We start from the raw sequence: 15,853 nt of genomic DNA, 5'->3' as shown, positions 1-15,853 counted from the left end.
AACTGTTAAAAACTAGAGCTTTCAGATTTTTTGAAAATTTTACTGCCATTTTAAAAGTCTTAACACGAGAGAACCAAATAGCGTTTCATATGAACGTTTGAACAATTTACATGAATTGGTGTAAAAAATAAAGTAAACTTCCAATTACTTTTACAAAATCAGTTTTGGAGTTTCCAAGTCTCGATAAACAAAATGAAAATACTTTTGCAGATATGAATACCTCAAGGTATGTATATTTTTCACAATTCAGTTTCCACTATAAAAAAATTTCCAAGTCGTGTTTCAAAAGATATTAAATCTGAAGATAAATGATCTAATTTCTGTATCTAGGCATGAATGGTCTGTCCACGCCCTCATTGGCGAAATTGTAATGCGCCAAGCGTAGCTTTCTAGCGTTCTTTTCTCATTCAATAAAAAATTACCAAACGTTACAGTCCATTTGACTCTAATAGCTCCGACATCTTTGGTCCTAGCGACCTGGAGCGGAACCAGCTCAATATGAGCACAATTAACTCAATAACAAGTCTTAATCGCCAACGTGGGGCAATTAAAACAAAAATAAACAAAATCCAAAAATTTTTGGAAGAACATTCAACGCAGCAGGATGCAAACGCCGCTGCCATCATTCTCAAAAAGAAATTGAAAGTAGCTATGGAACTGCAAGCATCGATATCAGAACTGATAAAAGGATATACGCTACTTCCGGAAGAAATTGATCTAAAAGACAATCTAGATGTTGCTCAAGATATAGAAGATGAAATCGAAGAGATAGAGGTAAAAATCAACATTTTACTCTCTAAAATTGATTTTAATAAATCTAATGAAACGGAATCAAATGCTTTATGTACCAACATATATAAAATTCCTGATTTACCATTACCCTTCTTTTACGGAAAATATGAGGAATTTCAAAATTTTAAAATTCAATTTAATTCTATTATTGGAAATAATAAAGAGTTGAGCGACACGCAACGATTGTGCTATCTTAAAAGCTGCCTCAAAGGCGAAGCAAAACGTCTTGAGTCAGCCCAAGATACATTTGAATCTTTATGGTCTTCACTTGAAGATAGATACGAGAACAAACGAGCAGTTATCGATTGCCATGTTAATAAATTATTAAATTTTTCAAGAGTCCCTGACTCTCCTAATCAGCTCATGCAATTAATCGATAACACTAAATGTAATTTACGAGCGTTAAACTTGCTTGAATTTAAATCAAATGAACTATCAGATACATTAGTTATGCACATTTTATTCCAAAAACTCGATCCAGAAGTTAGAAAAAGTTTTGAAATGAAATTGTCGAAAAACGAAATACCCAAACTAGACAATTTTCTAAGTTTTTTGGAAGAACGTTCTAGAATTATGCAAGGTCTTAATATTAAAGAGGAAAGAAAGAAGCCCCATTTTAGTTCAAGGCCAAATACAGAGAAAATGTATTTAATTAAATCGAAATTGAATAACCCATGCTTATTAGGTTGTAGGGAAAGTCATAAACTTTATAAATGCGATAAATTCAAACGAATGAGTGTAAATCAGCGAATTGAAATAGTAAAAACTCATAATTTGTGTTTTTCATGCTTAAATAAGCACTTTCCTAATCCTTGCATGTCTAAATACACTTGCTTTTGTAAAAGCAAAGATCATCATTCTTTACTTCATGAAAATATGAGAAATGAGTCATTTACATTTGATACAGCAGTAGAAGAGAAAAGGGAGACAGACATCTTGTCACCCCTCTCCCCTCCTTTCACTCCTTCGAACACTTTGTTTACGAATAAAAACGAAAATGCTAATTGCGTGATTTTAAACACGGCGGTTGTTTATATTAAAGATGGGCAGGGAATATTTAGACCATTAATAGCCACTTTAGATAGCTGTTCAAGTTCAAATTTAATAAGCAGTAGAGCTGCTAATTTATTGGGTTTAAAGAAACAAAAAACCAATGTTCCGATTTCTGGTGTTAATGACTCGTGCATTACAGCTAAATCATTTGTTCGTACCGAGTTAACAAATGAAGAAAATAATAAATCTTATTATTTAGACTTGTTAATAGTTCCAAAAATTGCGGTTCTTCCACCCACATTTGTAAACATATCGAATTTAAGTTTATCTGAAAAAATAAAACTTGCCGATAATAATTGGAATAAACCAAAACGAATTGATGCTCTTTTAGGAGCAGAATTATTCTTCGAACTATTGGGTACGAATAAAATTAAAATTAAAGATTCCCAATTAATATTAATTGAAACGTTTTTTGGTCATGTTGTATCGGGAGTTGCGAACAACTTAAATTCTAATTTAGAGAAAATTAACGATTCGTGTTTTTTACTTGTTGAAACCGAAAATCTTGATAAGGCGTTAACTTCCTTTTGGGAAAATAAAGATGTTAACGAAACAAAAACTCCCGTCAGTTCAGAATTAAGTTATTGCAACGAACTTTTTGAAAACTCATTTTATCGAAAAACTAATGGGAAATATGTAGTTCAGATGCCATTTAAGAAGGATATTAGTGAAAACAACATACCGTTGGGAGATTCAAAACAAATTGCTGAAAAAAGACTTAATCAATTATGGAAACGTTTGTCAAGTAATCCTGCAATGAAAGAATTGTATGTTTCGTTTTTAAAGGAATATGAACTTTTGAACCATATGGAAAGGATAGCAGACAATTCTGATTTTGATGACAGTTATGGATATTTTCTTCCTCATCATGGTGTCTTAAAACCAGATAGCAAAACTACTAAACTTAGAGTAGTGTTTGATGCAAGCGCCAAAACTACAAATGGCTGTTCCTTGAATGATTTGTTATGCAAGGGTGGAGTGATACAAGATGAACTGTTCTCTATTATGCTTCGATTTAGAAAACACATCTATGCCTTCACCGCAGATATTGAGAAAATGTTTAGACAAATCGAAATACTGCCTTCACAAACCAAATTTCTAAAAATACTCTGGAAAAATCACGAAAGTGAGCCTATTGAATCCTACAGACTTAAAACCGTTACGTATGGCACAGCATGTGCTCCTTACTTGGCACAGAAGACTCTTCAACAATTAGCAAAGGATGAAGAGAAGGATTTTCCTTTGGCATCGAAAGTTGTTATGGAAGAATTTTACATGGATGATTGCCTTACCGGTACTTCTAATTTAAATGAATGTATTAAGCTTCAGCAAGATTTAACAGAACTACTTAGAAGGGGAGGAATGAAATTATACAAATGGTGTACTAGCTTTGATTCACAAGACACAGAATTGGGAGACTTTTCGTTTGATCGTGACAGTAATGCAACAGTGAAGACTTTAGGGATGCGATGGAATAATAAAAGGGATACATTTCTCTACAAAGTTGCAGTTACGGAAAAATCAGATGTTACTAAGAAAGATGTTTTATCTCAAATTGCCCGTTTGTATGATCCTCTTGGTCTACTTGGTCCAGTCATCAGCAAAGCGAAGATTTTTATGCAACGGCTTTGGTTGCACAAGCTAGACTGGAACGAAAGGTTACCACCCCCTATTGCCCAAGAGTGGACTTTGTTCATTAAAACACTTCATAGTATAGAAACTATTCAAGTACCTCGTTGCGTTTTGAAGGAGACATTTTCCACACTTATTCTGCATGGTTTTGCAGATGCCTCAGAAAAAGCATTTGGAATCGGTAATTTACTTACAGACAGTTGCAGATCCTGATGAATCTTTCAGCCAGCTTCTTTGCAGCAAGTCGCGTGTAGCACCAATCAAGACTATGACTATTCCTAGATTGGAACTGTCTGCGTGTCTACTCCTTTCAAAACTTGTGAAAAAGGTTGTAGAGGCTATGAAACTTAAATTTGATCATCAAACTCTGGTCAGATTCAACTATTGCCTTAGCATGGATTAATACTTCGCCTCACCTTTTAAAAACATTTGTGAGTAATAGAGTCTCACAAATCCAACAACTTACGTCTAATTGTGATTGGGGACACGTACCTTCAGAAATGAACCCAGCAGATATCATTTCCAGAGGCTCAGACGCTACAACCCTTGGATCCAATAAACTGTGGTGGATAGGTCCCGATTTTCTAAATAAAGAAAACTTTCAAGTTGAAACTCATTTCAGTGATGAACTCTTTTCTACCGAGCTGAAACCTATAGCGACTTCACTAATGACTATAAAAAATGACTCTTTTATTGATAAATGCCTAAGTGTTACAAATAATTTTCTGAAACTAATAAGAATTTTAGCCTTTATTTTTAGGCTTCTTTCAAATTGTAGAAATGTTAATAAATTTAGGGGTCCTCTCAAAGTAGAAGAATTAGATAAAGCCAGAAATGTTATTATAAAACAGGTGCAAGGTGAGTGCTTTGTTGCAGACATCTCAGCCTTAAAAAAAGGTAAGCCTGTTCCTGTAAATAGTAAATTGAAATTTTTGAATCCATTTTTAGATCAGGATGGTTTGCTCAGAGTTGGTGGTCGGTTGACCAATTCTAATTTGAATTATAATTCTGTTCATCAAATAATATTACCACCTGGTCATAAACTTTCTAAGATTATTTTTTCTTACTTTCATTTGAGAGATTTGCATGTTGGTCCTCAAGGACTATTAAATACGGTAAGACAAATGTTTTGGCCAATTAGTGGCAGAAAATTAGCTCGTCAAGTTGTGCATGATTGTGTGCAGTGTTTTAAAATAAGGCCAATAGTCTCTTCTCAAATAATGGGTGATCTCCCTCCTGAGAGGGTGGTTCCTAGCCCACCCTTTTCGAACGCAGGACTTGACCTGTGTGGTCCATTTTGGATTAAATATCGTAACCAGAGAAAGGGGTTATATAACAAAGTATATGTAGCTATTTTCATATGCATGGTCACTAAATCTGTGCATTTTGAATTATTGTCTGATTTAACAACTAGTGCTTTAATAGCTACACTTAAACGGTTTTTTGCCCGCCGTGGTAAAAGTTGTACTATATCTTGTGACAATGCGTCCAATTTTGTTGGCGCTTCGGCTGAGATAAGCAAATTCTTAAAGTCTTTAAATGCTAAAAAAGATAATTTATCTGGTTTCCTTTCATCGGAGCAAGTACTGTGGAAATTTCTACCCCCTCGTTCACCAAATTTTGGTGGATTATGGGAGAGAGGAGTCGGACAATTCAAGTATCACCTTAAAAGAACCATTGGTTCTACGAAATTAACAATAGAAGAATTTCTAACTATAACTATTCAAATAGAAGGTATACTTAATTCTCGTCCTCTCTCTCCTATGTCATCTGATCCAGAAAATTATGAAATTTTAACTCCTGGACATTTTTTAATTGGAAGAGCAATTAATGCACTTCCTGAGCAAAATTTGATTGATTTTAAAGAAAATTTGCTTAACCGATGGCAGAAAACTCAAAAAATTGTTCAAACAATATGGAAAAATTGGTGTAACTCTTATCTCAGTCATTTACAGCAAAGATCAAAATGGTTGTTTCAAAAACAAAATGTAAAACCAGGTATGATGGTTCTGGTAAAAGAAAGCAATTTACCTATATGTAAATGGGTTATAGGACGAATTTCTGAAATTATCACCGGTAAGGATGATAATGTCCGTGTGGTTTTCGTACGCACACCTCATGGAATTTTCAAAAGAAGTATTTCAAATATTGCTGTATTACCAATTGTTAACAATACTTAAATTTATATGTTGAATTCAAAATGTGAAAAAATAATTGTATTAATATTGCTTAAATTTGTATTTTGATTGTTGTTATTTTTATGATTATTGAAACATTCAAATGTCAGAATATTTCAATGGGGGCCGGGATGTCCACGCCCTCATTGGCGAAATTGTAATGCGCCAAGCGTAGCTTTCTAGCGTTCTTTTCTCATTCAATAAAAAATTACCAAACGTTACAGTCCATTTGACTCTAATAGCTCCGACATGGTCTATTTTCTATGTCTAGGCATAAATGGTCTAATTTTTGTATCAAGGAATCAATGGGTTAAACTGTAATCTTTTTTGTCTAAAACATTTTACCCTAAAAATATTTAAAGAATTAAAAAGAAGCATTTTTTTCATTAAATAATTTATTTACTTCCGATTTTAAAGTTTTACTTACATATTTTAAAAATTTAAGAAGTGGTATACGAATTATCTAGCTTATTAATTTAAACAGATATATAAAAGCCCAGGTGATTTTAAGTTCTGATAAAAATTCAAGTTGTTAGAATAATTTCTGCTTAAATATTGAAAAATAAAAATACTTTAAAAATATTGACATTTATTAAAAATATTATAAAACTTTCTGCTTTATGATATTACCGAAAAAACATTGAAAAAAAAAACTCTCGTATGTTGAAGGGTATATTAATGGTCACATATTATGAAAACTCGAAAATATTTTAGATACAATATTAAATTTCAAAAACAAAATACCACTTGAGTAAATTAATCAGGAAAATTAATGGATTAATTTAGCTGAAGTACAAATATTGAATGTATTATTCAAAATTTATAATTGACTTGCAATAAAAACTGTAGATAATTGCTTCTCTGTTCAACTAACAAGTTGTTCTTAAATCAATGAACTATTAACTGGAATTTCCAAAAACCCATTTTGTCAGGCTAAAATAATTACACAAATTGAAACAATGGAATAAGGAAAAATTATTTCATTTTCTTTTAATGTTATCAAATCGATAGGAAAGCTGATAGCGTCTCGAATAAATTATCCAACTCTTAAAGCTGATTTATAAATACGTTTTCTAGTTTTAACGAGTTAATTGCATGTGTAAAGATTCGACGATAATTAAAATTGATTTGTGTGTTTGCATCAAAACACGGGATTTTAATAGCGTAAAGTATTAGTTTCGAATTAATTGAGCTATCCTAATTAACTTTTCATATATTAACGAAATAATGCAAAATAAATGCAGATATGAGAAAAAGACGAAGAGGAAAAATTTAATACGATGAAAAATTACCCTCACTGGAATTTTGAGGTATGGAATTACTCCAGAGGCCTTTGAATAATAAATGTTTTTAGGGCAAGAAAAATATTTGGGTTTTTGGGAAATTAAAAAACAATTTCCAAAGCCTCATGAATAATTCATGAAGAGTTTAAGATTTATTTTTAAATATTGCGAGAGGAATTAAAAAAAATTTAAAGAAGATTTACATGATTAAACGATGTCAAGAGTTAGACTGATGAGATTAATTTTTTTTTTGCTAATAACAAAAACATTTTATTAAAATATAGAAAAAAAAGTTTTAAAAAAGAGAGAGAGAGAGAGAGAATTTATACGTTTTATGCAAGGCGGATAAATATTATTTAACCCATTTTAACAAGCAATAACTTGTGAAGAAAGTAACATAGGTTTAAATATTATAATATTACTTGGAACATCAACGAATCGAATCAAAAGTCTTTGGGAAGAAACTAACAATATTTGAAAGATTTGTTTTATCCAAGAAAACATGTAGTTGCGAATTTTTACGCTTTCACTGTAGAAATTTTTTTACGGCAATTTCAAAATTAATTTTTATCAATACACTAACTTCAGTTCGTAAGAACGGGAGTTCAAATCTAGCCGTTAAATCTATCGGGTCACAAAGTCCTTCATGTTCCCACAACAAATTATACCTCTGGGGTACTGGAACGGAGATTTATCTTTCTCCGGTTCAGGTCAAAATTACGATCTGTGGATGAATGAATGGGTCCTCCCTGTAAACGGATGTGTGACGTATGTGTGTGGCAGAGGTCGAATTCTTGACCATAGATGGCGCCACTAGGAAACAAGAACAATTGCACCCCTTTGCCGTAATGGTTTACGACAACAAAACAACATCAATAAACTAGAAGTATACTTATTCTCACCATCATCTATAAACATGAATTAGATTTAGAATCTGACTCAGCACCAGCCCTGGAGGGTTCTCACTAGTGCATCGGATCTGGCATGACTCAAAGAGATAAAATAATGTCATGGCTAAGCATATAGTCTAGCATATGGACGGCACAAGCATTAATAATAATAATAGAGAAGCACGGCAGATGGACCCCCCCCCCCCGCGGCTAGCCGCAATTTCTGCTGGGTTGCTTTTCGGTTATACATCTGATATATACGCAGGAACGTCAAATGTTCTTCTTTCTGCAAAAGTTTTTATAAATTGGTTGCAAATTAAATAGTAAAACTTGTATAATAAGAATACTTACGTCTAATGTTTAAAAGAGTAACCACTGAATAACTGCATATGATACTTTGAATATTTGAAATGTAGTGGTGGAAAACTGTTGTTGTCGTCGGTCATTAAAGCAGAGGGGGTTCGATTGCTCTTGTTTTCCAGTGTCGCCATCTATGGACAAAAAATAGACTTCTGCCACACCCATACGCCTTACCATTTTATAGAGCGGACCCATTCATACAACCTCAGATTGTAATTTCGACCTGAACCAGAGAACGATCAATCTTCAATTAAGTACTCCCAGAGTTATTGGTTTGTTATGGGAACATAGAGAACTTTGTGACTCTACAGATTTAAATTGCTCCAGCCACTATTTACTGAACGGGGAGTCTTCGGTCGGCTGGATTCAAACTCGTTCTCACAAAGGTGAGTCTATTGGCCTTCCAACCAGGATATACCGGCCTGGAAAACTACCAAGATGTTTTAAATAATTTCAGCGTATATAAAAAAATTCTTCGTTTAATGATGAATCAGATATTGTTGAATATTTTAAAAAATAGATTAATTAAACTCCTTCTCGAAAACTAGCTATAACTGAAATGGTTATACTACCAGCTTCTCCTCTTTTTGATCTCGCTTTCACTCCTGGCCACTCCCGAAGCTGGCTCGTTTGCTGAAAAAAGATATCGGGTTCGAGTGAGCTCAGATTCGTCATAAAATTTTCATTAACTTTCTCACAACTCTTTAACAATCGCTTGGTTTCGTTATTAAGTATAGGAAATTTATTTTTTATAGGGTTTAAAAAATTGAGAGATCAACTTCTTTTGCTTTGATGGGCTAGCACAAATTGTCAAATTATTTTTATTTAGTTTAATATTTTGATCTTATTTTTTAATATTTGTTTTAGTCATCTTGGAATTTCAGTTGGTTTAGTTTTTCGTATCGCTTTTTCATTCCCTGGTTGGTCATAAAAAAAGCCTTCAATTTCCTGGCCTAGATATCAAAGGCCGAATCGGAAAATTTGTCCTTTATTTAAAGTACATCTCAGGCGCCGGGAGGGAGATGGGCTCTAAGTGATTCTCTGTACTGTGGGCTCGAATTAAAATTCTTCGGGCTCAGACCTCTACAAAGCATGTTTCAGATCATCTCTAGTTTACACTTGTCATTCTTCAAAATTTTATTCAAAACATTGAAAATCGCAAATTACGAATTAATAAGAATTTTATAGTGAGATTTACAAATGCCTCTTTTTAGCGTTCCCAATCAAAGGTTCAAAAAAAAAAAAAAAAAAAAAAAAAAAAAAAAAAAAAAAAAAACGGAATTCTGTGAAATTTAAAAGCTCCCGGGTATAGAAAAATGTTTAGCACGTTCACGCCGGTTTGACCCACGGGTGGGTCACGCTAGATTTTCTCATCTTGGCAGCGCACCGGAGTAAAGATTGGTAACAATAAATTTCATTCTTTAGTTTTTTCCCGGGAATAATAAAAATCCATAACTACCAATTGTGTTTAACGGATGCAATTTTTATATTGAATTGCTTCTTCGCCGTGATAAATTTCCTTACAGTGAATTGTTATTGTTGAGAAAAGATTAACTCCTCCCGAATATTATCTAATATTGAAATCTTTCTCTTTTCCCGTACCAGTATTTTCACTTTTCCCGGCGTGAACGTGTTAATTGCATTTATAGATTGGTGGTTATATATCCTCAGTCATAGACGCATGGATTTGAATCTCCTTGTCGTTAGGCTAACAGTGAGAAGTTTTCATGGTTTTCTTTTCCATGTAGCGCAAACGAGGGTTATTTCCTTAAAAATGTCCACCACGAAGGCAAACTTTCTCCAAATACTTGTTACATAAGTTCCCTTGTCTTCTGGATTGGGTTCAAGATTACAAGGCTACGGAGTTGAACATTGGTAGTCGTGAACACAAAGCTGGGTTGGCTGTTCAAGAAGCGGTTATAAAGTGAAATAAAATGACGATTGGTGGGATAATAGTAACGAAAATGGTTTGGTGGGACATTAGTAACGAAGACGGTTGGTGGAATATTTTGAAACGAAAGTATGCAATCTAAAATCAAATAAAGTATAGATAACCATCTATCCGTTTTTAATTTGAAAAATTCACTAAGTCATGAACGTTTCTTAATTTTACAGGAGAATCAATACAGAAAGGGATTAATTTTTTCCTTTATAAGCTAACGCGAATGGAGGATAAAATGGATTGCTGGTATTAGGCATCACCTCCTACACCAGAAAGCCTCCAGACGGTTTCTTATAAGTAGTCTGTGCAGATCACTTAAAAAGCGAACCACTTGAGCGCATGAACCCAAATTCAATTTTAAAAGTTCGTTCGTTCATTCGTTGTAGTGAAACTGGGCGTCTGAGGCCTTACGGCCCTTTAATTTTAAAAGTACTTGAGAGAAATTTATCATACATATTTCAGAATTGAATCTGTAGTGGTTGAGAAGTAAATAAAACAAATCAATTATATTCAGAAATTAAAAAAATTTATAGACTTATATTTGCTACCACTTTCTAATTTTTAATAAATTTTATACTAAATGGTTAGTTGACGCTGTAACTTTTAATGAATCGTATTTCATGGTGTGTTTGAATAGTTATTGTTATTTCTATGGCATTTAAAGAATACAAATCCTCTTCTGTGGGGTCGTTTAAGAGGTGAAGGACTGCAGGGCAGTTAAAAACATGATTTGGTGTGAGTTCCACATTTAAGACAGTTGCCACAGTTTTGATATTTTCTAGTCCCATCTGTAGAAATTTTCATGTTTTCATGATGTTTTGTTCTTAGTCTGATGAGAGTAGTGGCTGTATTCCTATCAATGTCAAGATTAGTTATTTGATCGTGGGCTTTGATTTTTAAAGGGGTGAATAGTCTTGACTTTGCAAAAGCATTTGCATCTGCCAACGTGGTTGGGATTGAATTTTGATTTAGATCTCTGGCATTTTTAGCCAAGGAATCAGCTATTTCATTGAACTCTAGGTTCACATGGGCGGGATCCACTGCAAGAAGCAATTTTTCCGGAGATGCTGAAGTTGTCCAAGTTGTTCTATGATATTCAGGATAAGGCTTGAGGTACCTTTGCTGAGGGCCTGTAAGGCAGACCTGCAGTCGCTACCAAAGTAGGTAGTCGTTACCAAACTACCTACAAAAAACTGTGTGGTGGCTTTCAGTTATAGGAAGCGTTGAATTAGGCAATAAAATCTCAAACTAGGGCGTCATTTTCATACCACTAAGTAATTAATTTTTAAATTGGTATTTATGAACTTTTTTATTAATTAACTGACACAAAACTTTAGTTATAGGTTCTAAAAATTCGGAATAGATAATTTTTATAACTTACAATAGAAACTTTTTTCAATTTAAAAAAAATTATGAATGAAATATGTATGTATATATAGTATAATGTCTAAGTAGGCCGGTCACTTACTAAGGTTTATCTCCCATTGGTCTCAAAATTGCAACTCTCTACCTAGTTAGCACCTGTGGCTAAGCCACAGTGGTGGAATAGCGTCGCCCACGTCATACAACTCCAAACAATTCATAGGGCGGGTTGCACTCACACAATCAACCAGAAGAAAGGACATAGAATACTGAAAGAGAGAAAGTTACATCCATGCATAAGGTGGGATTCGAACCCACAACCACTGTCGCCGTAGTCCAGTGCAGTAACCACTAGATCAGTGATCTGCTGAAAGAATTATTAAAAAGAATTATTATACGATGAATAATCACTAAAAAGATCTAGAGAAAGCGCAACGCATAAAACTTACGTTAGAGTAACAAATCTTTGAATCGGTATAGCTGTTGAACTTTAAAAGCCAGCTTTTAAAGATTTTGTCTACAACCCTGTTTCGAGATTGATAAATCCGAATTTCAGAAAAATGTGCACTTCGGTTAAAATAAGCATAAATCATAACGGTTGCATCTAACTGTTATACATATTTTAAGAGATTTTCTTGAGATATTCCTGAGGCATTCTACAGAATGAAAATCCGGCCAACCGTCCAAAGGTTTTCAGGGTAATCAGTTTTTCTTGCTAACTGTTCTTAAACATGCTTTGTAATTAATTACATTGAAAGCTAATTCTGTATTAGACAGAAATTACATTTTACGGATTCAAATTGCGCTACATAGCAGTAAACTAAAACAACCGTAAAAGATATTGTATGCTTTAAAGGTCTCAAGATGAGCAGGCCTGTCAACTTTCAACGCTTTTTGGAAAAATTTCTTCTAGCGGTAGCTAAGTTTATCGTTGCACTAAATTAAATATTTAGTGATGGACAAAATCATTTTTAAATTAAAAATATATATATATATATATATATATATATATATAAATGAATCTAAAATATGCCCTACTACCACTTTAAAAAATAATCCAAATTAGTGAGGAAATTATAAAAATTTTTATTAATGCAGAACCAATGCCATTAGCATACCTGCCAACTTTTAATCCCTTCCATTATCATTTTTCCCAGTGGTATTTAACTGGAATTAAAACTTCAATTTTAAGCAAACAAATACGTTGCATTTGAAAAAACTTATGTTGACAATCATGATAGTAACGCATATTAATATATGTGCTAAATTTTTGGAAGAATAGTGGTGATCAAAATCATTTAAAAATTAAGTTTATAAAAGAAAAAATAGCATATATTTACTACCACTTTAAATATGAAAATAAAATCTTCCGGAAGAGTTGGCAGGTATGCATTAGTCTCAATTATTTTAACAGACCAGATTAAGGAGTGAGATGCCAGGTACTACGCGGGCAGGTACTCAACGACAAATCCTATCAAGTCAAGTTATTAATGCAGAATATTAATTGCTTTTTTTAATAAATTATCACAATGCAAGTTGCTCAAGTGTAAATACGTTTTTGAAATTTCCTCAATCCGTTGAAATTTCAAAAAGTAGTAGTTGTAGCAAAACTAATCCGTTGCCCCTCTGTTTACCGAAGAAATTATCCATTCGACGTTACCACAAACAAAAATGATTCAGAATTGCATGTAATCAGCACAACGATCATTCGTCGTAAATTTTTCTTAAATTGAAGTTGTAGAAAAATGTACGTTTCCTTCAGCTTTGATGAAATTTTACCTACTTTATTTAAAAAAAAATTTCAATCACTAACAGTTGTGATAAATGTTTTTGGAAATGATGGTATTAAATGTGTTAATAAAAGCAGCGGACACTAATACCTTGAATCCTGGAGAGCAGTTTCGTTATTACTTATTCTGACTCCTTTTCTGAAAACTGTTGGGAATTTTTTTTCTTCTACAATATGCAGCATATCATGCAAAATGTTTGGAATAAAATCTCAATTTTGTTGTTTACATTGATTTTTCTATAGAACACCAATAATTGAATTATCAAAATGTTCATTCAGAATTCTTGTTCTTAACCCGTTTTGTCCCGAATTTATTTATTGAAATGATACAAAAAGTGGTATGATATATTACAGAAATTGATTGGTTTTTCTACTGTTAAAGCACTCAAAAAGTACTTGCTCCTTATAATTCTAGATCTAATCAGAAATAACTAAATCATCGTGGTATCTGATAATCTCCTAATTCACCCAGATAAATAAAAATACTGGAAAAAGTTTCCCACCACAATGAATGTCTTAGAAAAAAAGAGCTGTTCTATATATGTGACGCTGGGCGTCAACCGGTTAATTAGTTCAATCCATGTCAATTGAGAAACCTGCTAGTCAGGACTAGCAATTGTTTGAAATTTTTCATTTGCGATATAAAAGTTAGCTATAGAGAAAATTCAATTTATTTCATAAAATATTTTTATTTATAAAAGTGGTAGTTATTTAATTTGCAATTAGACACAGTTAGGTGAGAGATTTCCAAGTATTTCTCTCAATGCAGATAATATTAACGCATTCCACGCTGACGCATAGCGTAATCTCATGCAGTGTTACAAACAGTTCCTTTTTTATTACTCTCACACATACGAGTACCTTATTGGCAAGTTGTTCGCATGTAAATATTTTCAACCAATCAGATTGTCATTCACATGATACTCGAGTGAGAATGTACCTGTGTCTATTCGACTGAGTTGGGATTTTAGCAAGCTCCAATTGTATAAAAGAAATGCTGTATCAAATGCATATGCGGATGTTTAGTAAGTATAAGTACTAACTCTGAATAAGCTTATAAAGTGTAGAGTACAAAATATTGTCAAAAAAAAAGAAGAATCGATTCTTTTTAAAAAACGAACTTGATGAATCGATTCACAAAAGAGAGTTGACAAAAGAGGTTGAAAAAGAGTTGACAAAAGAGAGTCGTTCGTTTTTCGCACATCACTAATGACAACTTTCAACGTTTTTTGCAAAAATTTACTCTAGAGGTAGCTAAGTTTACATTATAAATGTATTATTTTCATTCATTTAAACTTATTTTCCACTCCACTAAAATGTTGTTGTTGTTGTTAATTTTACGTCGCACTAGAGCTGCACAATGGGCTATTGGCGACGGTCTGGGAAACATCCCGGAGGATGATCCGAAGACATGCCATCACAATTTTGATCCTCTGCGGAGGCGATGGCACCCCCGCTTCGGTAGTCCGACGACCTGCGCGCGAAGTCGAGCACTTTACGGTAGCACAGTTTAATGAGGACCAATACCGCACAACCTCGGTCCCTAAGCAGACTGATCCAAGTGGTCACCCACCCGCACACTGACCGCAGCCAGTGATGCTTGACTTCGGTGATCTGCTGGGAACCGTGTCTTAAAGATCAGTCCTCGGCGGGATCCACTAAAATGTAAATGCCTTAAAATTGCATACGCATTTTTCGACACAGTTATTCCGTGGTGCGGCCGCTACTGTTTTGACAAAATCACCAGAAATTCAGAAAGCTTTGTTTTTTAAATATGTTCTACTCAATAAAATATTTTGCAAAAAGCATAGAAGTTGACAGACCTGCTTTAATCATGAAAATTTACAATTTAAACATAAAGAATTTATGGTTTTAAAATTCAAAAAAAAGGAATGATAACCAGTTAAATGATATAAAAACAAAATAAAAATGAAAGTTCTATATGCAATTATGTTAACCTTTCTTTACTAGATACAATTTAAGCTACATTTAATACTGTATCAAAAAATTTAAAATCACTTTATGTATTCCAGATTTAAGATCATTACTTTGTTATTACCAGCTCTTCCATAAAATTGATTTTGAAAAATAAAATCATTCAGTTTTTAATACGATGAATGAATTTACATTGAAATTATTTCATATTTTCCCTTCCAGGCAAAGTAATATTCCCCATTAATGTTGTTCAAACAATAACATGTTTTCGTTTGGAACAACTTCAGAAAAATTTCGTCAAATTATTTTATGAGTAGATTTAAGAAACAAAGAAACTTCAATTTGTCCGGAACTCCGGAAAAAAGAAATTTTCTCCTGAATTGAAAATGCAATTTCTACGTCATATAAAATAGAACACATTCTCATGAATTTCAATTACTTTTAACTTCGAAAATAACGCTAAAAACAACAAATAACGCCGTATTTATGAAAAGGAAAAAAAATACATAAAAGGTAAGTTTTTAAATTGGTTTTGAAAGCAAATAGTCGCCAAAGGCGATGCAATCAAGCCCTACTTTATTTTTTTTTGGCGACAACCTTAACTGCAGAAAACTTTATTTGAATCGTTTCAACAAAAT

The 15,853-nt window shown here is 33.1% G+C and overlaps 2 protein-coding genes across 2 annotated transcripts; both read left to right on the top strand.

Annotated features, from left to right (window-relative positions):
* The first annotated feature begins 498 nt into the window (after positions 1–498).
* On the top strand, positions 499–3,690 carry LOC147810788 (uncharacterized). The gene is made up of 3 exons (XM_087162088.1): positions 499–774; positions 1,591–2,203; positions 2,306–3,690. Exons 1-3 carry the CDS (start codon positions 499–501, stop codon positions 3,688–3,690), a joined length of 2,274 nt encoding a protein of 757 aa, XP_087018214.1.
* Positions 3,691–3,977: 287 nt separating this feature from the next.
* Positions 3,978–5,657, top strand: LOC147810787 (uncharacterized). The gene has a single exon (XM_087162087.1). The coding sequence runs from the start codon at positions 3,978–3,980 to the stop codon at positions 5,655–5,657; it is 1,680 nt and encodes a 559-aa protein (XP_087018213.1).
* The last annotated feature ends 10,196 nt before the right edge of the window (positions 5,658–15,853 follow it).

This window comes from Parasteatoda tepidariorum, chromosome 4 (genome assembly GCF_982258835.1).
Source record: "Parasteatoda tepidariorum strain Cologne lab strain chromosome 4, Ptep-v5.0, whole genome shotgun sequence".
Classification (NCBI taxonomy): domain Eukaryota; kingdom Metazoa; phylum Arthropoda; class Arachnida; order Araneae; family Theridiidae; genus Parasteatoda; species Parasteatoda tepidariorum.
The sequence above is the reverse complement of the archived record's forward strand: the minus strand, read 5'-3'. Positions and strand labels throughout refer to the sequence as shown.